Genomic DNA, 26463 nt, shown 5'->3' on the forward strand with positions numbered 1-26463 from the left:
GTACTCATTATGCTCTTTCTTTCTAATGTCTTAAAGAGCAAGGGAACTGTGCATTTGAGTTACAGATTTAAGTTACTTATCCCTCAATCATGTGCTTAGATGGAACATGATACAAAACATCAACTTCTTGCATGAACAGCTCAGTATGTTAGCAGAGGGATCCCATTCAGGATAACTATAACTAGCTCCAATACATGTAGCAGAGAAACAGAATCAGATGGGAGTGAGCACAATTCCATCAGCCTCTGAATTTTTCTTAGTCAATGCTCACTTTTAATTGCTGACCAACTTTAAGAAGCTACAGCGAAGATCCAAGGCCCGTGATAGGATTGGGCTATGCACTTCTCTTCTGTTCCTGTTGCAGATCTGGCAGCTTTGTTCCTTATTTCTATAATGTGTGTGTGATTTGTTTCAAAACAGCAGAATTCTGGTTTTAATATTTTTTAAACAACCTGTCTCTACTAGATTTTTCTAAAAACAAACCACTTGGAACAGGGTCTGCTGGTCAATATTCTATGTTCAAAGTACTCACCCATGAAGCTTCCTTCCTCTTCAACTTTGTTTATAAGAGCTCTCCAGAATGCCAAAATGTACTTCACTGGCACAGTCTCAACATCAAGCTAAAACTTTTTGTATTAGAGGAACTGGAGCTCTTCTCAATTTCAAAACAGTGTTTGAATATTCTGCAACTTTTGAGGGCATTCCCACACCCAGTGGTGATGCAGTCTCTAGAAGAACACTCATGTCCAGGGCTGAGTCAACTTCAGCACCATTGTATAGAATCATGGAGTCCCTACAGTGCAGAAGGCGGCCATTCAGCCCATCAAGCCTGTAGAGACAACAGTCCCACCCAGGCTTGGTCCCGTTGACCTCACGTATTTACCCTGCTAATCCCCCTGCCACTAAGGGGCAACTTAGCATGGCCAATCACCCCAACCCACACATCTTCGGAGTCTTTGGAGAGTGGGAGGAAACCCACTGAGGTTTCCATTGAGGAGAGTGGGAGGAAACCGAAGTGATGCATTTTGGTAGAAATAATGTAGGGAGGAGCTATACGATAAATGGCAGAACCATAAAGGGTGTAGATACGCAGAGGGACCTGGGTGTGCAAGTCCACAGATCCTTGAAGGTGACGTCACAGGTGGAGAAGGTGGTGAAGAAGGCATATGGCATGCTTGCCTTTATAGGACGGGGCATAGAGTATAAAAGTTGGGGTCTGATGTTGCAGATGTATAGAACGTTGGTTCGGCCGCATTTGGAATACTACGTCCAGTTCTGGTCGCCACACTACCAGAAGGACGTGGAGGCTTTGGAGAGAGTACAGAGGAGGTTTACCAGGATGTTGCCTGGTATGGAGGGGCTTAGTTATGAGGAGAGATTGGGTAAACTGGGGTTGTACTCCCTGGAAAGACGGAGGATGAGGGGAGACTTAATAGAGGTGTATAAAATTATGAAAGGCATAGATAGGGTGAACGGTGGGAAGCTTTTCCCCAGGTCGGTGGTGACGTTCACCAGGGGTCATAGGTTCAAGGTGAAGGGGGGGGAGGTTTAACACAGATATCAGACGGATATATTTTACACAGAGGGTGGTGGGGGCCTGGAATGCGCTGCCAGGCAAGGTGGTGGAGGCGGACACACTGGGAACGTTTAAGACTTATCTAGATAGCCATATGAACGGAGTGGGAATGGAGGGATACAAAAGAATGGTCTAGTTTGGACCAGGGAGCAGCACGGGCTTGGAGGGCCGAAGGGCCTGTTCCTGTGCTGCATTGTTCTTTGTCCTTGTTCTTTGTTCGGAGCACCCGGAGGAAACCCACGCAAACATGAGGAGAATGTGCAAACTCCACATCGACAGTCACCTGAGGCCAGAATTGAACCTGGATCCCTGGCACTGAGGCAGCAGTACTAACCACTGTGTCACCATGCTGCCTTCAAGGAGGGCCAGTTACAAAGAAGAAGAAAAGGAAGAAAGGGAGAGAGAGCGAAAGCATGAAATTGAGAGTGGATGGTAGAAAGAGAGCAACACAGTGAGCAAAAGTGAGCACAAGGAAACAGTGGTAGCCAATCTGCACACAGTAAGGTCTGACAAACAGTAGTAAGATAATGACCAGATCAGTTATTTTGGTTGAGGGATAAATATTGGCCAGGACAATGGGGAAAACTCCCTTGATCTTCTGGGAACAGTATCATGGGTTTTTACATCCACTCAAAAAGGAAGACTGGGTCTCAATTTAATACTTCATCCAAAAGACAACACCTCTGACACTGCTGTATCCATAAGTAATACACGGTAGCACAGTGGTTAGCACTGCTGCTTCACAGCTCCAGGGACCTGGGTTAGATTCCCGGCTTGGGTCACTGTCTGTGTGGAGTTTGCACATTCTCCTCGTGTCTGCGTGGGTTTCCTCCGGGTGCTCCGGTTTCTTCCCACAGTCCAAAGATGTTAGGTTGATTGGCTATGCTAAAATTGCCCTTAGTGTCCTGAGATGCGTAGGTTAGAGGGATTAGTGGGTAAATATGTAGGGATATGGGGGTAGGGCCTGGGTGGGATTGTGGTTGGTGCAGACTCGATGGGCCGAATGGCCTCTTTCTGTGCTGTAGGGTTTCTATGAAATAGGCCAGCTAATAATCTGAATTTAAAACTTTTATGGTTTCACAAAATTCCTGAGATTCAAAGATTCACTGCTTTGAAATCACTGCAATATATTAATTTTATACAATTCCTTTAATTTTTGCACCATGGTTATATTCTTTTTAGTTCCACTTCTATGCATCTTTGCATAGAAGTGGAATTACATTAAACCTACATTGGTGACAAGCTATGAGTCAGTGAACAACACCTATGAAAAACTTGATGTCGGTTAAGTAGTTTGAAACCAATTACCAGCAAAAACAAGTTCAGCATGAAAATGAACAGAACAAGGTGCATAGCATTGAAGCAGTGCTCATTTCCTTCATTCCAAATATTATGCCATTGCTTAAAATGAGGAAATAGATCCTACCAAATCCTATAATCTCATATGTTATAAATGGAGACATCTGTGCTATTAGTGGTGTTCCTCTGCTGTTTCCAGCGAGTGTTCTGTTCTTTGGAACTGTTGTATTGTTGATTAGAAACAGACTAGCTTGCACAGAATTCTCTTCCTTTTTAAGTTGTATCTCCCTGCTTCCCCCCCACCCCTTCTCCCCTCCTTCTAGCCTGGCAAAGGTTCAGAAACAGGACAATCACTAGTATTTCAACCAAATGGCCAAGCTTCATCTGGGAGCCAAGTGTTGGGATGGCGACATTCCAATTGGTGATTTCATGAATCATGAGTTTCATTCTCTATGTGCAAGGTTAATAAAGCAACTTCAACACACAGCAGGGCAAGCGTCGCCTGTCTGTTTCCATGCTGCTTTAACCCGCAGTACAACATGGCAAGGGCAATGAAGAGGCACCTGTACCTGGACATATAACTGTCCTTATGAAAACTGAAAATTTGCAGGGTACATCAATGGAATCTATTTCTGCTTTTAAGCAATGTTAAAAATTGGGGAAAATTATCATTAAAAAGTCAAAACAGTGAGTTGATTTGAGGCAGAAGGCTGGAGAAATGATGAGATGCGAATTAGTCCATCAGTGGGAAACAAGTATTTGACATACGTGACTAATGGGCTATAGAAGTGATAACTTCAAAGTGGAGAGATAAGGAAATTGACATGTATCTGCCAAAAGCTGACTTCACAGGGAAATAAAATCAAAAGGAATGAAATTGTCTATCTGTAAAACCATAACTACGAAAAAACAGGAAGACAAGGTTGAAATCCAAGTCACCATCACAGCTGCAGCGAGTTGCAGCTATAGTCGTCCGAGAGAAGACGCCATTTTCCGTCTTTACTGAACCAGAGGACTAATTCCCAGACAATGGCCACCTTAATTTGGTTGTGGTAATTATTTGCTGGATTTAGCTCAGTTATTCAATATCGGGTGTTATTTAGGATAAGGGGTGTCCCAGAGTTCAGGTGAACGTAGGTAATTTTGGGGACCAAGAGATAGTTTCATATAAAATTGTGTACAGTGATCAGTATCCTTAAGTGTCGCAGAATATTTTAGTCCTTCTTGTCATGTGTTTTTGTTTTTCTTTTAAGTTAGTAAATATTCTTCATTAACTGTTCATACAAATCAACTGTTTCCTCACTGGGTTGTACAGAGTTCCTCATTTAATACCAAAAAGAAAACGCATACACCTCTATGAACTGGTGTTCCCAGTTACCCTTCTGGGGTTTGGGATACCCTCACATTTAGAAACCCTACAGTGCAGAAAGAGTCGGCACCGATCACAATCCCACCCAGACCCTACCCCTATATCCCTACATATTTACCCGCTAATCCCTCTAACCTACGCATCTCAGGACACTAAGGGGCAATTTTAGCATGGCTAATCAACCTAACCCGCACATCTTTGGATTGTGGGGGGAAACCGGAGCACCCGGAGGAAACCCACGCAGACACGAGGAGAATGTGCAAACTCCACACAGGCAGTGACCCAAGCCGGGAATCAAACCCAGGTCCCTGGAGCTGTGAAGCAGCAGTGCTAACCACTGTGCTACCGTGCCGCCCCATCAGCATGGTTCGTAACAGTAAATAGGGAATTTCCTGAACCAATTTTGTTTAGGACTTTTACCAGTGCCAGTAAAGAGTCTGGCATCCAGAGTTCTAGCTAGATTTGAGTCAAAATCTGGGGAAACAGGACAATATTTTAATGCTTCAGTAAAAAGGTTGCACTTTCGGACTGTATTTCCTTAAATGTCTTTCAATGCTGGATGCCGCAAACCAAATACTGCATGGATATGATAACCAGGTGAAAAGTATCTAAATCTCCACAAATCAAAGAGTATAAACATTGCTTATGAAATGAGGAAGTTACAAGTAGCATCATGGTTAATTTTAATTGCTATATGTCTATTAATGAGCTCCGGATGCATAGGAATGCAAATTCTCCTCACTTCACAAGCCAAGTTAAGGAAATATCTCAAAATGATCACAAACTTGGTATAGAGTAAAACCCAATGTGAATTTCTTTACTGTACGATCTCCTCCCTTCATCACTTAAAGCTGGCAATAGCTGACACATAGTTCCATAGGATCAACTCTCCTCTGGTGCCATATCCAAGTTACCATTCTTAATTCACAAAACAGAACAGGTGTTGGCAGGTTATGCAACTGTGGAGGTGTTGAATAATACAACCTAATCTGATCCTGCCCTTATATTTTGTTCGTAGAATAAAATTCAAGATGACTTTACCGTCCTGGGGTATTGCAAGCAATTGTAATGCCCCAAACCTTGTCTCAACTTCTTCTAAGTGATATATAATTAAGCAAAAAATTCAAGACATTCCAGCATTAAAATATCCTCACAAGTAAAACCCTGTAACATTAAAGACATATTTCACATGCTACACCTTGAAAATTATTCAAAATTATTCTTCCATTGAGATTGCAATTCCATACTGCACTCTGAACAAAAGCCCTCCATGATTATTTCTGCACCCAGATGCTACACCCTCACCTGAGATGGCTATACAAATCTTGTTATGGTCCTATCTCACAGTGGTAGTGTCCCTACCTCTGGACCAGAAGTCCGGGATTCAAGTCCAATGCCAGGACTTGTTGGCCATGAAAGGAGAGTTCATAATCCGGTTCAACGGGCTGATAATCAGCTCGGGAATCCTTGCACTACTTCCCCCACTATTGCCCTAAAAAAAAGTGTGTGCATGTGAAGATAAGCTAACAAAAAACTGATCCTAAACCACTCACTCACTCTCATTCTGTCACACTCTGATCTGACCTTGTTTGGACCCTAAAGCCAACTGTCACAACCAAGTTACCAACATTGCTCCACATCACACTTGACAGCACTCCAACATTGTCCTACATCAATGCAACCTCATCACTCTTATCCAAACCTCATTATCACCATCACTAAGTCGTCACACATTCATCCTCCTACATCACAATCCCCACTCGGACACCAATCATCATCTACCTCCCTCCCTGCAGACAGACTTCCTCACTCTACTGCACAATCCCAAGCCAGGCCACTACTGCCCTATTTCACTCTCCATGTCCAGTCTTAATTCTCCCCACTCAGACCTCATTACTCTATCTCACTCCTCTGTCAACGCTACATGGATGAAACTGCAGCAATTGTGCATTTACTTGATGCACCAATGCTGCAGAATAAATGTTGATTCAAAAGAAAATACACCAGTAAAATGCTTTTATTGTTAAAATAAAAGCAAAATGGGATGGATGCAGAAGATCTGAAATAAAAACAGAAAATGCTGAAAACCCTCAGCAGTTCTGGCAGCATCTGTGGAAAGAGACAATTAACATTGAGTCAAATATGATTCTTCTTCAGAACTTTTATAACGTATGAATTATTTTAAAAAACAAATCGCTAGATGCTTCATTTGTAGGAGTAATGGCTTCCCTTGAGCTCTAAAGATAGATTGTATTGCCTTTTACTGACAACAAGTTGGAAGACTGATGCACAGGTTATCAGAAGAAATACTAATTTCAATCCAATGGGATCAGCAACAGGTGAACCAAATTTTGTCTACTTTTGCCATTCTTCTGAACACACTTACATTGCCACGCGATTCCATTAACAATGTTGACCTTTATGTAGCACAAAGTGGCTATTTTTGCGTGTGAAATTGATTTTTGGCAGAAGGCCAAGTGATATGAACTTAATATGTTGCAGGATTCTGACCTGATCTTGCACTTACCACTTCATCTAAATTCTTTGCAATCTTAATTTCCTCTTCTTCGTTGAGCTGGGCTTCTCTCTCACGGGCCTCCAAGTCTGAAATTGAACAACAGTTTTACCTGTGACTAAGCTTAGACATACAATGATGAACCCTTCCACCTTCTGCGGCGGAACCTGGCATTTCCTAATAGTAGTATGGATGAAAACCAAAGTCAGTGTATGAGTGAATTGTGTAACCAAATCTACACCTCATTAGCACGGATTAAAGTTTAGTGGGGCTGCAACAAGTTTTGTGCTTGTCCTATGATAATAACTGGTTTCTGGGAGAGTCCTTTAAGTTTGGTACTGTCATTCAGTAACATTTTGTTGATGGTCACAAAGCCCAACCTATATATTTCCACTTTTCAGGAGTGCAGCAAAGTACCTTACCATGGGGTTAATGGGATATGGGTCTCTGTCTGCAATTTCCCGTGATTTTACAGTCCACAAGGGGGAAAAGAAAAAACTCTTTAGCAGCAACACTTATTTTTAACAGCACTTTTTAAATTACTATATAGATAAACGTATAACTCTTAAGCCCCCAAAAGCAGTCCTTTGTTGGAGAGTGAGACAGGAAACAATACTGAACCTTGGCTCACATCAGCCAACATCTCGCATCCAGACAGAGTGAATGAAGGTCATGGCAGATGGAGCAACATATCTGCTAAGTAGCGCAGGTGAAAGAGGAATAGAACTGAAAATGGCCTTGGGGACATGTTACAAGTTTTGACACTCAGTTCGAACAAGCATTTTCTTTGTGAACCTGTTATTTTCTGCTTGTAGTATTAAATACAACATATTTCATACTTCCGTGCATCATGCCATTTATTCACTAATCACACAGCACTGATTTTGAGGAAGTGTTGCATGTTTGTAATTGTAATTGTGAGTTTTGTCAATGTGGGCTTCGAGGGACCAGTCCCCTACATTTTGCCTCTAATGTCAGAAATGGGTAGTCACTAAGACAATGCAAATGAATGTTCCTTCTGCTCTGCACTGTCAAAGGCTCTATGGTCAACCACAGAAAAGCTCTGAACTAGGTTAAAATCCTTTGAGTGTCATACTTTGATGTTACTTCCTGGTCAGGTGTTCTCCTCGAACTCTCCAATGCTTCGAAAGGCCGCACTCCCTAGTGCTTCATTTGCCACCTCAATCGCTTGTAATGCTGTTTATTGTCTCACATACCCAGCTTTACTTTCTTCCTCTTGCTGTCGAGTTTCTGATTTCTCTCCGCTGCCTGCTTTTTGGCTTTTCTGATTTTATCATAGGCTGCCTTAAAAAAGGAGAAAATTGAGAAAGTTAACATATCTATCGCAGATGTAAACGAAGGTGATAACTTGCCATTCACATCATGTCTGAAGTATTCTCTGTTGCTAGCACCCTAGGATATAATTCTATGCCTCTAACATCTTAGATCTACATTTTCATGGCCCCCAAGAGCCGGTGGCAGTAGCGCCAAACATGGGCCTCAATCCGCCAATATATGGTGGAAGGTGCACAATATTAGAAAAGCAAGACATGCTCATAGCATTAGGTCTGAGCTTCAGTGCTGTTCCCACACAGTACTAGGAGCATGGTAGAATGTCATCATGTATATCTGTGTGTTATAAGTTGAGGAACTAAGACCAATATTTTTGCATTCTATACAGAGTTGCACTTGGGGCTGGCTGGTCCTGAAACATTTGAAAATATCTAGTGCTCGGGATGAAGACTAAAAGGTAGGCAGATTGCCAACAATGTAAAACAAAGATAGTGATTGCAAACTGCACTGTGGAAAAGTTGGTGCTGGGGTGGGGAAGAAGTGGGGGCGGGGTCTGTGCTCAACCTATTGATTAATAGGAAAAAAAAGGTGATTGGGAGACTGATGATTAAGTGGCAATCCCTTGTTCCTGTTGTGATGTTGGACTTGTACAATGGACAGCATGCCAGCAATTATTTACAGCTGGTGAAGGCAGTCCTTTAGGATCAAAACATGTGTGCAACATACCCTATATTGACGTTCAGATTATATCACATGTCTGTGCTCAACGCCAGAAAAAAGTGGTTTAGTTTTGAATTCCAGCAACCAGTTTCAGAATGGGGAAGTGAGATTGATGATATAATCTGGAACAATGGAATAGATTTCACAGTTAGTGGGATGAGTGAAACACTGCTCAGTTGGGTTAAACTATCAACAATGCTTTTCCTTTTTGACTGTTTTCACCTGAAGGTTACAGGTCTTGGGGGATACAGCTACACAGATACCTACGACAACCCAGCACCTCAATTTACCACTTATCATACGTGAGCACAGATAGAGTGTTCACCAGCAAACTTTCAAAATGGTGCAAAGCACGATTTTGACTTCATTCACATGCGGTTTTCAGAAGAGATCACGAGATAATGTTCAGGATTGAGAAGCCTAGCTGAACATTCACCTCTGCAACCTAAAAATAAAGGATCAACTGTAGCCCTCTCCCACTCCTGTCTGATGCCCTACAGGGGAATAAAAATAAATAATTCGCAATTCGACATTGAAGCAAAGGGTTCCGTAAATTTATTATAATTCCACATCTGAATCTCATGACAAAAATTCCTTTTCTTTAAATCAAAAGCTGGCGCACAATCCCACAATAAGTGAAAACTGGACATTCTGTGTGAAGATGTATTTTCTGTTCTGGCAAGAAACATCAATGGAAATATAATGAGAGCAGGGGAAGTTAATGTAGGCTTTATATTGATGCCAATTTGCAACAAATTATCTTACGAAAACATTTTCAAGTGTGTTGCCTCTCCATTAGCAAAGAACTGGCAAACACTTGTAAATATCATCCTTGTAACCAACGTCTGGTGTAAATTATAGTCCATCTTATTCATGAATTGTGGTACATAGAAAGAGAAAATAGGAGCAGGAGAGGCCATTTGGCCCTTCAAGCCTGCTCCGCCATTCATTATGATCTTGGCATAGCATCCAACTCAATAGCCAGATCCTGCCTTCCCCCCATATATTTTGATCCCCTTTGCCTCAAGTGTTATGTCGAACTGCTTCTTGAAAACATTCAAAGTTTTGGCCCCAACTACTTCCTGTGGTAGCGAATTCCACAGGCAGACCACTCTCTGAGTGAAGAAATCTCTCCTCATCTCCGTTCTAAACGATCTACCCTGTATCCTCTGACTGTAACCCCTTGTTCTGGACATCCCAACCATCGGGAACATCCTTCTTGCATCTACCCTGTCTAGTCTAGTTTGCACATTCTCCTCGTGTCTGCGTGGGTTTCCTCCGGGTGCTCCGGTTTCCTCCCACAGTCCAAAGATGTGCGGGTTAGGTTGATTGGCCAGGTTAAAAATTGCCCCTTAGAGTCCTGAGATGCGTAGGTTAGAGGGATTAGCGGGTAAATATGTGGGGGTCGGGCCTGGGTGGGATTGTGGTCGGTGCAGACTCGATGGGCCGAATGGCCTCCTTCTGCACTGTAGGGTTTCTATGGTTTCTATGGTTAGTCCTGTTACAATTTTAACGGTTTTCTGTCATCCCAGGAATCAGTCTGCTAAATCTCCTCTGCACTCCCTCGAATGCAAGAACATCCTTCCTCAGATATGGAGACGAAAACTGCACACAGTATTCCAGGTGTTGCCTCACAAAGGCTCTGTATGATTGCATAAAGACATTCCTGCTCCTGTGCTTGAATCCTCTTGCTTTGAAGGCCAACATACCATTTGCCTTTTTTACTGCCTGCTCCACCTGTAGTACACCTTTACTGACTGGCGTACGAGGACACTCAGTCTCGTTGCATATTCCTCTCTCCTAATTTATGGCCATTCAGATAGTAATCTGCCTTCCCACTTTTGATACCAAAAGTGGATAACCTCACGTTTACCCAGTTATACTGTATCTGCCAATCATTTGCCCACTCACTCTACTTATCCAAATCACATTGAAATATATGTGCATCCTCCTCACAGCTCACCTGTCACCCAGCTTTGTATCATCTGCAACTTTGGAGATATTACAATTAGTTCCAAAATCTAAATCATTAGTATATATAATGAATAGCTGGGGTCCCAGTACTGATCCCTGCAGTGTCACACTAGTCATTGCCTGCCATTTGGAAAAAGACCCGTTTATTCCTACACTTTGTTTTGTATGCATCTCAATATACTAACCCCAATCCCATATGCTTTAATTTTACACGCTAATCTCTTACATGGGACTTTGTTGAAAACCTTCCGAAAGTCCAAATAAACTACATCCAGTGGCTCCCCTTCATCAACTCTACTAGTTACATCCTGTATAACTTGTATACATTCTGCATATATGCAATGTTGACAGCTGAAACATTATGGTTAAAAAACATTGCATGAAAAAGAATTCAGAACAAACTCCCCATCTACAGTAGACAAAGTTGAAACTATCTACCTCAATATATATTTAACAAGAATATGAAAAAAAAGGTCTAAATTGGAAATCTCACTCCAAGGTCATCGGATGGTATGTAGAGATATGTAGAGGGATAGGTAGTATTGAGGAAGTGGGGAGGCTTCAGAATGACTTGGACAGGTTAGGAGAGCAGGCAAAGAAGTAACAGATGGAATACAATGTGGGAAAGTGTGAGGTTATGCACTTTGAAAGGAAAAATGGACGCTTAGACTATTTTCTAAATGGGAAAGACTTTGGAAATCTGAAGCACAAAGGGACTTGGGAGTCCAGGTTAACATGCAGGTTCATTTGGCAGTTAGGAAGACAAATTCAATGTTAGCATTCATTTCTAGAGGACTGGAATACAAGAGCAGGGATGTACTGCTCAGGCTGTATAAGGCTCTGGTCAGATCTCATTTGGAATACTGTGAGCAGTTTTGGGAACCACACCTAAGGAAGGCTGTGCTGACTTTGGAGGGGATCCAAAAGAGGTTCACAAGAATGTTCCCAGGAATGAAGGGTTTGTCATATGAGGAGCGGTTGAGGAGTCTGGGTCTATACTCGATGGAGTTTAGAAGGATGAGGGAGGATCTAATTGAAACTTACAGAATACTGAGAGGCCTAGATAGAGTGGATGTGGAGAGGATGTTTCCACTAGTGGGAGAGACTAGAACTCGAAGGCACAACCTCTGAGTGAAGGGATACTCCTTTAAAATTGAGATGAGGAGGAATTTCTTCAGCCAGGGGGTGGTGAATCTGTGGAACTCAGTGCCACAGAGGGCTGTGGAGGCCAGGTCATTGAGTGTCTTTAAGACAGAGATAGATAGGTTCTTGATCAATAAGGGGATCAAGGGTTACAGGGAGAAGGCAGGAGAATGGGGATGAGAATCATATCAGCCATGATTGAATGGCGGAGCAGACCCGATGGGCCGAATAGCTTAATTCTGCTCCTACATCTTATGGTCAATGTGCCAAATGGATACTTGTCACATTTATTCAGTGGACAGCACAGTTTCTGAGTGCAAGGTGGTTTACCCTGCATCTAAGCAATGTTGCCCTGACCTGGGCGAGCTTCTTGAGACACTGAAGCTTTTCTCTATCTAAACAAGCCGTACCATATTTTGCGATGCCTGGTGGGACAGCTTGGAGTGCTTTACTTTGCATCTACACAATGCTGTTTCTTCATGAAACAACATAGAGGGAGCTTTGCAGAATGTCTACCCATGTTGTATCTAGCTTAGGAGTGCTTCAGGATGCCTAAGCTAGGCAAGCTCTTTTGAAATATCAATTCTTACATTCAACCAAAAAGATGGTTCACTTGCCCACAACAACTTATCACAGTTGCTAGAAAATTACCTAGTCATATCTGGGGAAAGGTGCTGTCTCTGATAAATTGTTTCTTTCAGAATTAATTGAATAACTGTGGAAGCAGTGCTATTATTGCTGAAAGTTGAGAGGCTACAAATATAGTCCAATGGCATGGTGGCACAGTGATTAACACTGCTGCGTCACAGCGATTAACACTGCTGCGTCACAGCGCCAGAGGCCCAGGTTCAATTCCGTCCTTGGGTGACTGTGTGGTGTTATCACGTTCTTCCTGTTTCTGCATGGGCTTCCTCCGGGTGCTCCGGTTTCCTTCCACAGTACAAAGACATGCAGGTTAGATGGATTGGCCAGGCTAAATTGCCCCTTAGTGTCCAAAGATGTTTAGGTTAGATGGATTAGCTGTGGCAAACGCACGGGGTATGGGAATAGAATAGGTGGGGTGGGCCTGGGCAAGATGCTGTTTCGGCGAATTAGTGCATACTCAATGGTCTGAATGGCCTCCTTCTGCACTGTTGGGATTCTGTGGTTCTAACAATAACATCAGGAATTCAAACATAAGAATCTTACCTTTGCTGCTGCATCTGTAAGAACTTCCAGAGCTTGGGATAACTGATGGAACAATTCCACTACAAATACAAAAAAAGAAATGAGTGAATGTAAGAAGAGCAAGTCCTAACTGTTATACAATAGGTAATGGCAATGGTAATAGGTGGATCGGATTTATCCTGCTTTTTGTAAACAGGACATCACTGGGCAATTTTACACACAGTCAGGTAAATGTCAGTGCACTGGAACAATTTGGCTAATGGCACAGCTAGTTCTGGAGCACGGGTCTTCAGCACTACTTCCAGGATTTTGACAGTGCCTTCAGCCATTTCTTGATACCACATGGATTCAATGGAATTAGCTAGAGACTGGCATCTGTGATGCTAGCACCCTCAGGAAGAGGCTAATATGGATCATCCACTTAACACTTGTGGCTAAATATGGTTGCAAATGTTTCAGCTGTTTCTTTTGCACTGATGGGCTGCCCTATCATTGAGTATTGGAATATTTGTGGAGTCTCCTCCTCCTCATAGTTATTTCATTGCCTATTACCATTCATGACTAGATGTGGCATTTTTCAGCTCTCTCCATTGCATGCTACTTCCATTGTTTGGCATGCAAGTAGTCCAGTGTTGTTGTTTCTCCAGATGGGCAACTCATTTTTAGATTTTTTTGGTGCTGCTCCTGGCATGTTCTTCTGCTCCCCTCAATGTACCGGGGTTGATCCCCTGGTTGGTGGTAATGGTACAGTGAGGGATGTGCTGGACCAAGGGATTATCAATTGTGGTTGAATTAAATTCTACTGCTGATGATGTGCCCCACAGTGTCTCACGGATATTCTGCAAGTATTGTATTTGACACCATAGAAGTCCCACACAAAACGATGGACAGTATCCTCAGCGTGAAGGCGGGACTTTATCTCTACAAGGACAGTGCATTGATCATTCCTATCACTATTGTCATGGATAGATGCATCTGCAACAAGTAGATTAATGAGGGCAAAGTTTACCATGTTTTTCCCCTTATTGATTTCCTCATCATCTACCACAGGCCAGGTGTGGGAGGTATGTCCTTTAAGACTTGGTAAGAGTTTTAACAACACCAGGTTAAAGTCCAACAGGTTTATTTGGTAGCAAATACCATTAGCTTTCAGAGTGCTGCTCCTTCGTCAGATGGAAATGTGCTCTCCTGTTTGAGAGCACATTTCCACTCCATCTGATGAAGGAGCAGCGCTCTGAAAGCTAATGGTATTTGCTACCAAATAAACCTGTTGGACTTTAACCTGGTGTTGTTAAAACTCTTACTGTGTTCACCCCAGTCCAACGCCGGCATCTCCACATCATGACTTTAGGACTTGGCCAGCTTAGTCAGCAGTTTTTTTAAAAATAGTTTTTTTAGTTCATTTATTTAATTGTATCACAAGTAGGCTTACATTAACACTGCAATGAAGTTACTGTGAAAATCCCCAGTCGCCACACTCTGACACCTGTTCAGGTACATTAGGGGAGAATTTAACATGGCCAATGCACCTAACAAACGCGTCTTTTGGACTATGGGAGGAAACCAGAGCACTCAGACACGGGGAGAACATGCAGACTCTGCACAGACAACGGCCCAAGCTGGGAATTGAACCGGTCCCTGACGCTGTGAGGTTGCAGTGCTAACCACTGTACCATCATGCCATCATGCAGTGCTAACCACTCTACTGGTGTGCCATCATGCCAGAGTAAATTCTGTGCCCTTCCTCCTCCTATTGCTCCTTCCAATTGTTTTTCAATGTGGAGGAACATGGATTCATAAGCTGAGGGAGTGGTAGGTGGTCAACAGCTGGAGGTTTCCGTGCCCTTATTTGACCAGGTGCTATGAGACTTCATGGGGTCGAGTGTCCCAGGGCAATACCCTCCCGACTGTATACCACTGTGCCACCACCTTTAGTGGGTCTGCCCTGACAGGGGAGGCAGGAAAGACCCAGGAATGGTGATGGAGGTGTTTGGGAAATTGGCTGCAAGGTATGATTTGTTAAGTATGACTATATCAGGCTGTTTGCCTAGTATGTGGGATAGCTCTCCTGATTTTGACACAAGCCAACAGCTATTAGTAAAGAGCATTTTGCATGGTCAACCGGGCAGGATGTGCTGTTGTCATTTCTGGTGCTTAGGCCAATGTTGGGAAGTCCACCTGGTTTTATCCCTTTTTGACTTTTCTGTAACAATTTGGTACAACTGAGCAGCTTGCTCAGCCATTTCAGAAGATAGTTAAGACTCAAACACATTGCCTAGGTCTGGAGTCAGATGTAGGCCAAACCAGGTAAAGATGGCAGATTTCCTTCCCCGCAGGATGAAAGTAGTGGAGGATGTGCAAGAGATCAGAATTGGCAGGACACAGATATTGTAAAGGGTGTGGGGGATGGAGGAAATCACAGCGACATCTGTCCTACTTTAGGCATTTTTGCAATTTTGGCATTCTTCCAGCTCTGTCCTCCAGACAGGTGTAGGCGTGTCTCAAAATCAGCAACCTCAGGACCAAGGCGGTGCTGGATTTCAATACCAAAGATAATCAAAACTAAATTTCAGTGTTTTTAACCTAGCCTCATATCTTTCTAACACAATGAACAGTGTGCTGACCTCCTCGTCATAGCTAAAAATTAATGCTGATTATTTTTAAACACCCAAAGCCCACAATTACCCAGCAAGCTTCTACTCCATGTCAAACTTGATATTTAATTATTTTTGAAGCAGTTCATTGAGACAGCACAGTGGCATGGTCTGTCTCATATTACCATTACTCTGTGGTGGTCAGTGGAGGGAAGATACCAATATTGTTTGAAGCTTGCTGATTTTGAACCTTGTTCCTCTTATTCTGCCTTCACGGTTCAAGTCGAATAATTTCCCTGTCTCTACATAATCTGTGCTCTCTGCATGTTAAATACCTGGATGGAGTCTCCATCATCTTTCCTTCAAATAAAACAAAAATTTAACACTGTGCATCACTCCTCCCAACTTTGAATTCCACTACCAACGTTGTGCTCTTGTCTTAATCCTCAACAATGCACCTATGCCCTTTCAAAGGTAAGATGCCCTAAGTTGCACATGCTATTTCAAATATGGCCTCATTCAGTGATCCTTGCAAAGTTGAAATAACTTTTATTTATTACTGACATACTATTCACCACAAATCTTAGTAACGCTGAAAAAAAATCAAGATCATCTGGATTGCATACTCAAGTCTCTTTTTTGCTCCATTCTCAACCTTGTTACCTCAAACTCGAAGCTTTCACTTCAACCTTAACGAGAGATTGTAATGAAAGCTGAAGTGATCCTCAGCATATGAAACAACCCCCAACGCCCTGCACCCATCTCTCACTATCTGCATTTTTCATGCATCCTATACCACTGCAAATTTAATTAAATCTCAGCTTATAGAGTGCGCCATGTCAAGGAAATCCTTTTGATACTATTTCCTTTAATATTACCCATGTACTTAGTGTCAATCTCTGAAGCTCTGGGAGTTTTCAAGGCTGATTAATGGTGGTCTACCAGCCTCACTGCCTTACTCGGTAGAGCTTCAGATATCAAGCCAAAAGAGTAGTAAATGGGGCGTCACCAGTGGAGAAAGATTCCCCCATTAACCCACCTGCTTTGGGGTTGTCTGGGTTCTTGTCTGGATGACATTTCAAAGCCTTCTGTCTGTATGCTTTCTTAATCTGTAAATTCAAAGACACACATAAAAAGATTATGTCATGGTAAGGAGCAAAACGTCTGCCAGTTAAATTAATTCCAAAACTGAACTCAGGAAGACATCATCCTATTTACACCCCTCTCCATATTTAAAATCATGTCCTTTTTCTCCTGAAAGAAGTAAACTATACAGTGACATGGCTTCACACACTGGAATGCTGAATAGTCAAATATGAGCCCAAACAACAAGTGGGGACAGAATCACATCTCAGGGTAGACACGTGTGCACTGTGACTCTGGAGACTTAAGACAGGCATCCCAGCAGGCCTCCAGGAGGAACGGTACAATTGCCTCAATTTGGGAAATGTTCCTGATTATTGTCCAGTGATCTGCTGCTGGAACATCACAACATGGACAGGATCGGCTGCAAACAGCCTGGTGACAATCACAAACAAATACATGGCCAATTTAGCAAAGTACATTTACACAACATGATTTCAGCCTGTTAGGAGGAGGAACAAAAAGAAAATTTATAAAATGTAGCTTTGTATGGTACATTAATAGTTTAAATGAATTCTTACTGCTCTGCAGCAGGCAAGCTGAGCAAGATGACAATGCTGAGTTTGGGATAAAGAGCTTAGTGTAGAAGGGAATTTCAAATTAGCGAGTGAGATCCACAGACAGATGTCGTCTTTGAGGAGACAGGATAGCAGGAAGGGGTTAAAGGATTCACAAGTTCATATGGACAGTTTGCTCATATGTGAATGCAGTAACAGTATTAAAACAATAATGAATATGATTTTAAAGTATATCTCAAAGTATTGAATGTATTTTAATATATTGCCAAGAACAAGATGCCGCAATGTATAATGGTTTAGGTCAGAAGGTTAGAACCATGGAGTGGATGTCCCTTAAGTAGCAGAAAAAGGTATTAGAAATGTTGCACATGTGGAACAAATGTTGTAACTTTATGAATAGCAGCATTCACTGTCTAGGCACAGAATGGATACGTACCTAGGGCCCAAGGTTCACGTGTCTATGCATCTGGCAATGTGCCAGTGGGAAAGTTCATTTTGGTTTCTGGGGACAGCATCTATAGGTGCCAAGCAACCAGGAAGTTAGTTTTGCCAAGATAGAGGGTCATATCTGTATTAAATGTCCCAGTAAAAAGTAATGTGCAGGGCGGCAAGTTGTGAATGATGTGGAGATGCCAGCGTTGGACTGGGGTAAACACAGTAAGAGTTTTAACACCACCAGGTTAAAGTTCAACAGGTTTATTTGGTAGCTAATGGCATTTGCTACCGAATAAACCTGTTGGACTTTAACCTGGTGTTGTTAAAACTCAAATTGTGAATGGCCAGAGTATCTGACAAACTGTGTATTGATGTATAATTATTAAATGAAATCGATCCTAAAGCTAATGGAATGCGGAATTCTAGATAACAGATTCCTATAATCGATTTGTAATTTGGCTGAAAGCCCAGATCTCTCGAAGAGGTTTTACAACTCTGAACCTGAGCTGTTTAACCCTTTGAAGGTCTCCGGAATGGCCGTACGTTTATGTTTTGTTTGCCTTGTTTGGCTTTATGTTTTAAATAAATTTTGTTATGTCTTTTGAACGGAGACTTTGCCTTTTGTGAGTTTTTTGAATAAAGTCCAAGTTTTTAGACATAAATTGGCTGCCTTTTCAAATTCCCCACAACACTTAACAATACAGGATCAAAAGGTAGAGCATCCTGCGAGTTATGTGATAGTCATTTCAAAGTTTCACATCAAGTTTCAGAAAAATTCTTCAATTTTGGTTCCATGGGATTGTATTGTGGCTACTAAGTGCCTATAGTAGTAGTCAGAGTGAATCACTGAAAGCGAACAAGCTAAAGGGGGCGGCATGGTGGCACAGTGGTTAGCACTACTGCCCCACAGGACCAGGGACCCGGGTTCGATTCCTGGCTCGAGTCACCGTCCATGTGGAGCTTGCACTTTCTCCCAGTGTCTGCGAGGGTTTCCTCTGGGTGCTCCGGTTTCCTCCCACAGTTAGGTGCATTGGCCATGCTAAATTCTCCCTCGATGTACCCGAACAGGCGCCAGAGTGTGGCAACTATGGGATTTTCACAGTAATTTCATTGCAGTGTCAATGGAAGCCTACTTGTGACTTATTAATAAATAAAGAGATCTAATCTAAACTGCTACTTCACTGCTTGACTCGACTACCAATTAGCATTTACATTTGATAACATTCTGAGCGACCTCTCTGAGAAGTTTAAGCCTCTGGAAATAAGGAGGTTAATAATTCTCTGAATAAGCACAGATTTACCCAATTAAAATTTGTACTTTAAAAAAACAAAACTGCAAAGTCTGGTTGCAATTGTGGTTTTGAATAAGGAAATCACAGCAATCCAACAGTGTTCCATGTGCTATTGGTTTATTATCCTTGCTTGTTTTGAACCACAGAGAAACTGTTCACTATGCTATGGGGCAGATGGCACAGGTTGGTCACTGCATACCTCACTTGAGAACAGAGAGGAGTGTGCCTGTTTTATTGTAAGGTTGAAGTGGAATGGAGAAGATGGAGAGCTTCCAATGCTGAGTTTGCCCGCATCATCTGCCATCAGTCAACCACAGCTCGAAAAAACAGAATCAAAATCCAAGCGCAAAAGTTTCAAAAGCACCATCAGGATACATTTTGAACATTCTCATGCAAAACCTCAACACAGGGAATTCACAATGCTGGTCTACAGTCAGGGGTGCAGGATGGGAGGGAGGAGGCAGAGGAAACCTGCACACTAAGGTCACAAAGAGATTTGTAAGATTCTACTTCGGCTGTCCCTAGCTGGCTCAAAAACAAGATTGCTGGAAACCTGTCAGTACTTGTGTCCATGTGACTCCTTGATGAGGAATGACGTACCATGTGACAACTTAAGAGTGTTATGATCCCCAAAGAGACCAATAATTTTAAAGACAAGATTTGACTTCCCAGTGACCAGTTTAAAAGGATTAGCATGACAAGTTTGAAGACTCTTACCGTAACAAAGGAACGAAAAGCAAAAGTGGCTAAAGATTACTTAGTAGGCAATTAATACTCTAAACTACAGAAATGATAGTCCCTATTAATGTCTTAACATAACCAAGAAACATGTAATGTTTTATATATAACACACACGCGCATGCACACACACTCGCCACAGGATTACAGTCTTTACAGGGAATAGTCTGCAGTCACTTCCAGCTTCCAATGAAGACTGCAAGTCTGTCCACAATTAGCCCATCCTTTTGTTTTCAGGTGCGAACATTCTGCACCTTGCTCCCAGTAAGTTTCAATCTGGGCCCCCCTGTCTGCATGGTCATTAAGCCATCCAGCCTTGTTGTTGGGCAGAATTTGATGCAGATTATATGATTGTCTTCATTCTCCCATTTTACTATGAATTAAAGAGAGTGTCCATAAGCATATTTATTAAACCTCGCATTCGTAACAAGAGATAGAGAGGAAAAAAAAATACATTAAAAGTGGGAATTACAATATAGATATAGGCCATTTGGTCCAACTGGTCTAAACTGGTGTCTATGCTCAACATGAGCCACCTCCCACCCTACATCAACCTAGCAACATCTCCTACTATCGCACTGGTTCTCTATAATTGCTTTCAATCAATGTCCTCTTGTTCTTGACTCTTGTCAATGGGAGCAGCTTTTCTCTGCCTACTCTTGTCTAGATCCTATGATTTTGAATACTTCTTTAAAATCTCCTTTCAATCTTCCCTTCTTTATGGAGAACAACCTCTGCTTCTGTCCATCTACATGATAAAGTTCCTCATCCATGGAACATTTTCATAACTCTTTTCTGCACCCTCTCTAAAGCCTTCCCATCGTTCCTAAAGCGCACAGAATCATAGAGATCTACAGCACAGAAAAAGGCCCTTCAGCCCATCACATCGGTGCTGGTCAAAGACAAACCACCCAACCATTCAAATGCCATTTTCCAGCCTTGTATGACTTGGCATCGCAAGTGCACATCTAAATGCTTGTTAAATGTTATGAGGGTCTCTGCCACCTTTTAGTCAGTGAGTTCCAGACTCCCACCAGCCTTTTGTTGCGAAGTTGGGTAGAGTAATTGTAGATTGGTGTTTGGAGAGAGAGGGAGAGAGAGAGAAAATCGTTGGCTCCCATAGCTTCATCTATGTCTTAGAGAAAGCACCATCTAGAAAGCAAAAGTACCAAAGAAGAAAGAAGTTTCAGACAGAAGAATCAACAGAGAAGGCCCAGAATATTCTGGAAGATGCAAAACCTGGTTGTAATTTAGAAGGTGACTAAATTCTATTTTTTGTTAACGAGTGGGAACTGTATTTGTTTGAACTGCATCCATTAAAATCTTGTTTTATTCGGGAATAGTTAGAAGGGATTTATTCGGTTTGTTAATAGTTTAGTTAATTTGTTCACTGTTAGATAAATAAGCTGTTATGTGTTGATTTTAGAGTAAGTGTCAGGGATTTATTTTGTATTTAATCACTAGAAGTTGCTGAAGCGCAGGTCACACCACTTTACACACACTTTTTACAGATTATAAGGCAAGGTACTCCTCTTTGGGTGTTTCGGTGTTAGTTCCCAGAGGGGGTCAACCCTTTATAACAAATTGGGGGCTCAGGTCCGGGATTTGAACAGTCCTAGATTTTTTAAATAAACCTTAAGTGAGAAGTGGAAAATCTTTTTAATTTTGGTGGCTTGTTGTCGGTTAAATCAAAAGTGGGGAAATGGCTCTTAGCATTGCTAAAGAGGTTCTGGGGGTCAAAGATGCTTCCCAAATTTGCCAAGAAAGTTTAGAAAGAGAGAAAAAGATGACACATGTAGAATTAGCAAACAGGCTAAAATTGGGTTTAACCAGGGATAATAGGAAAACTGAAATTGTAATGGAGTTAGCCAAGCATTTAAGTATATCAGAGTAATAGTCAAGTGCAGTGGAGTTCGAAAAAATTAAATTGCAAATGAAACAACTGGAGTTCGAAAGTGAACTTAAAAGTCTGGAGTTAGAAGAAAGATGTGGAGATGCCGGCGTTGGACTGGGGTAAACACAGTAAGAAGTTTAACAACACCAGGTTAAAGTCCAACAGGTTTATTTGGTAGCAAAAGCCACACAAGCTTTCGAGGCTCTGAACCCCTTCTTCAGGTGAGTGGGAATTCTGTTCACAGAATTGTGAACAGAATTCCCACTCACCTGAAGAAGGGGCTCAGAGCCTTGAAAGCTTGTGTGGCTTTTGCTACCAAATAAACCTGTTGGACTTTAACCTGGTGTTGTTAAACTTCTTACTGTGTTAGAAGAAAGAGACAGGGAAAAAGAGAGAGAAGAAAGTGAGAAGGAAAAAGAGGGAAGAAGAGAGAAGGAAAGAGAGAGGAAGGCCCTAGCAGAAGATAAAGAAAGGGAAAGATTATTTGAGTTGGAAAAGATGAAGTTGGAACTTGAAGCAAAAAGACTTCAAATGACAGAAGTAAAAGTGCAATATAGAAGTGATGATAGGCAAACTCATCGTAGCCAACTGCCTGGTAGGGATAGAGTCATAGAAGTTTACAGCATGGAAACAGGCCCTTCGGCCCAACTTGTCCATGCCGCCCTTTTTTTTTTAAACCCCTAAACTAATCCCAATTGCCCGCATTTGGCCCATATCCCTCTATACCCATCGTACTCATGTAACTATCTAAATGCTTTTTAAAAGATAAAATTGTACCTGCCTCTACTACTACCTCTGGCAGCTTGTTCCAGACACTCACCACCCTCTGTGAAAAAATTGCCCCTCTGGACACTTTTGTATCTCTCCCCTCTCACCTTAAACCTATGCCCTCTAGTTTTAGACTCCCCCTACCTTTGGGAAAAGATATTGACTATCTACCTTGTCTATGGCCCCTCATTATTTTATAGACCTCTATAAAGTCACCCCCCTATACAAATATGTCCAAACATTACCAAAATTTGATGAAAAAGATGCAGAAGTCTTTTTCATTTCCTTTGAGAAATTGGCTACACAGGTCAACTGGCCAGAGGAGGTGCAGGTAATGTTAATTCAAGCCAGTTTGGTAGGCAGGGCTACTGAGATGTGTGCAGCGCTGTCAGAGGAGGTGTCAGGAAAATATGAAGAAGTAAAAAGGGCTATTTTGAATGCCTACGAATTGGTACCAGAAACATTTAGACAATGGTTCAGAAATGTAAGAGGGGAACCAGGTCAGACTTGTATCTAGTTTGAAAGAATTAAACAGAGCAACTTTGATGGATGGGTGAGAACATTGAAGATAGAAAAGACATATGAGACTATTAAAGATATTATTCTGCTGGAGGAGTTTAAAAACTCACTTCCAGAAGTGATAAGAACTCATGCTGAGGAACAGAAAATTCAAACAGCGAGAAGAGCTGCAGAGATGGCAGATGAATACACATTAGTGCATAAATTGAAATCCAGCTTCTGACATCAATTTCATTCCGTGAGAGATAGAAATTGGGAAAGATGGAGATCCTTCAATGAAAAATAAAAAGTAGATCACACTGGGAACAGTTTACCACATGTGAAAAAAGAAACCTAAGAGGGTAGAAAAGAGGTGAAAGACCTCGGGTGTTTTCTCTGCAACAAGGTGGGACACACAAAGTCACAATGCTGGTGGCTAAAGAAAGGCCCTGGCAAAAAGGATGTGGTAAAAGAGGTTCAACCAGTGGGATTAGTTAAGGTAGTGAAGGAAATCCCGAGAGAAGTCAAGGAGCTGAAAGAGAGTGCATAGCCTAGGCATGGGCTGGATAGTAAGATAGCACCCGATCTTTTCAAAGACTTCACCAAAGTCTAAAGATATGTGGGTTAGGTTGATTGACCATGCTAAATCGACCTTGGTGTCAAGGGATTAGTGGGGTAAATATGTGGGGTTACAGGGATAGGGCCTGGATGGGATTGTGGTCGGTGCAGACTCGATGGGTCAAATGGCCTCCTTCTGCACTGTGGGGATGCTATGGATGCTATACCTGTGTAAGATTTACTCAGGTAGAATAAGGGGAGTAGGTAAAGAACCTAAAATATTGAGAGATACGGAAGCTAATCCGTCTCTAATAGTAAGAGATTAAAATATTTGAACTCCTTCTGAAATATTGCCCCAGAGAGTGGTAATCTATGGAATAAATGGAGAGAGGAGTTGTGTTCTCCTGAGTAAGATAAGGTTAGAAAGTCCAATCAAGACTGGGGAAGCGATAGTGGAAGTGATGGAAAACTTGGCTATTCCAGGAATACAGTTTATTCCTCGAACAAAAAACAACAAAGAACAGTACAGCACAAGAAACAGGCCCTTCGGCCCTCCAAGCCTGTGCCGCTCCTTTGTCCAACAAGACCAATCGTTTGTATCCCTCCATTCCCAGGCTGCTCATGTGACTATCCAGGTAAGTCTTAAACGATGTCTGCGTGTCTGCCTCCACCACCCTACTTGGCAGCGCATGTAAGGAATAATCATTAAGACAACATATATTGGAAGGAATAATTATTAGGACAAGTAGGAGATAATAATTAACATAGAAGAGATAATCACTACTTAAGAAGTTCTCATATATATCACATATCTTATTAAGCATACACATGGATACTCGCATAAATGAACATAGAAGCTGAAAGTAATTTCTTAAATAAACGTGAGAAAGTCAGACAACGGGAAAAAAGACTTGGCATAGATTAGACAATAAACTTCAGATAAGAAGGCAGGATGTAACCACAGTGATATCATAGCACATTCATTAGTGAAAAAACAGAAAGAAGGCAGATAACGTAGGTCTAGTAAATCATGGTGGCTAACGAAAAGTGGCCTTGGGGTCTGCAACAAAAAAACCTTGACTGTAAGATAAGAATGAAGCTAAATGTGGATAAAAAGGACAGTCAGAGCACTGGTTTTTTGGATTTGCCTGGGAATCCCGGCTTTATTGAAATGTACTAGCTAATAAAGCCTTGCTGCCTGGAAGATCAAGACTCAGACTCTCTATTCTGATTGATGAATTCTTCTTGCCGTCCACGGGAAACCACGGCACGCATTCCAGGCCCCCACCACCCTCTGTGTAAAAAACATCCCTCGAATATCTGAGTCATACTTCGCTCCTCTCACCTTGAGCCCATGACCCCTCGTGATCGTCACTTCTGATCTCGGAAAAAGCTTCCCACCGTTCACCCTATCTATCCCCTTCATAATCTTGTACACCTCTATTAGATCTCCCCTCATTCTCCGTCTTTCCAGGGAGAACAACCCCAGTTTACCCAAGAAGGAAGTGCTACGATTTTTTGGATTGAGGAGATTCTACAGGAAATTTGTACCAAATTTTAGTAGCGTAATGGCACCGTTGACTGATTTGTTAAAAAAGGACAAAATTTCAGTGGACAGAACAATGCCAGGAGGCATTTGAGAATTTAAAAGCAGTGTTAACCACCGCACCAAATGTTTTGAAACCCTTCAAAGTCGCCATCAACACAAGCGATGTAGGTGTTGGAACTGTGTTGTTACAGGAGGTTGATTTTGGGATTGAAAGGCCAATTGGTTAGTTTTCAAAAAATAACCTCAATATCCACCAGAAAAAAGTTTCAGCCACTGAAAAAGGGTTATTGAGTTTGGTAATGGCCTTACAACATGTTAATGTTTACGTTGCAAGCAATGCCTCAGAGACAAATGTTTTTACTGATCACAATCCTTTGACATTTCTGGAAAGATTTAAGGACACAAACACCATGTTATTTTGTTGGAGTCTCATGTCACAAGCATTTAGTTTACAGATTGTTCATGTTGCAAATCGTGAAAATATTGTCACGGATGCTTTATTGCGAGTTCAAAAGAAAAATGTTCATATAAGATGAAAATGGTAGTGTTCAATGTTATATAATTAGAATTAGTATAAAATGTGAAACTTTACATTAATGAACCATGGATCTAGTAATATAATGAAGTTAAGGTTTTAAAAAAATGAAGCCATCTTTTCATGATGATGGTTCATTTTTGTCTTGGGGGAGGGGGAGGTGTTGTAAAGTTGGATAGAGATTGTAGATTAGTGTTTGCAACATGAATTGTAAAATGCTGGGCATTGTATTGTCCCTTTAAAAGGTGGTGCTTTTAAAATGCAAGTACATTGTGAGCCCCAAACTGAAACATTAGTATCAAAAGGTCAAGCAGCAGTTTTTACCAGGACAACAAGCAACAGGCTTTTGAATTTAGCCAATCAATTTGAATTAGATTCTAAATCTGATGTTTTTGACAACATAGGACCAACCCTATCGTGGGAAATATTGATATGTCATCACAAATATAAAAGAAGGGGGATAGTGGAACAAAAAGAGGGAGCAACTGCCATCTGCCAGAGATAACAGCTCACAGTCCTCAGGGAGAGAGAGAGAGAAAATCGCTGGCTCTCATAGCTTCATCTATGTCTTAGAGAAAGCACCATCTAGAAAGCAAAGGTACCAAAATAGAAAGAAGTTCCAGACAGAAGAATCAATAGAGAAGGCCCAGAATATTCCGGAAAACACAAAACTTGGTTGTATTTTAGGGAGTGACTAAATTCTATTTTTTGTTAATGAGTGGGAATTGTATTCGTTTGAACAGCATACCATTAGAATCATGTTTTATTTGGGAATAGTTAATAGAAGCGATTTATTCGGCTTGTTAAGAGTTTAGTTAATTTGTTCAGTTAGTTAGGTAAATAAATTGCTACGTGTTGATTTTAGAGAGAGTGTCAGGGAGTTAC

The 26463-nt window shown here is 41.7% G+C and overlaps 1 protein-coding gene across 1 annotated transcript in view; it reads right to left on the reverse strand.

Annotated features, from left to right (window-relative positions):
- dnajc17 (DnaJ (Hsp40) homolog, subfamily C, member 17) overlaps positions 1-26463 on the reverse strand; it is a 178240-nt gene that overhangs the window by 108599 nt on the left and 43178 nt on the right. Inside the window, exons 2-5 of the mRNA XM_078233508.1 lie at positions 16690-16759; positions 13078-13136; positions 7977-8064; positions 6772-6848 (exon numbers count right to left, since the gene is read on the reverse strand). Of these exons, the coding sequence (XP_078089634.1) occupies positions 6772-6848; positions 7977-8064; positions 13078-13136; positions 16690-16759 (294 nt within the window). The remainder of the gene's footprint in view (positions 1-6771; positions 6849-7976; positions 8065-13077; positions 13137-16689; positions 16760-26463) is intronic.

This window comes from Mustelus asterias, chromosome 18 (genome assembly GCF_964213995.1).
Source record: "Mustelus asterias chromosome 18, sMusAst1.hap1.1, whole genome shotgun sequence".
NCBI lineage: Eukaryota > Metazoa > Chordata > Chondrichthyes > Carcharhiniformes > Triakidae > Mustelus > Mustelus asterias.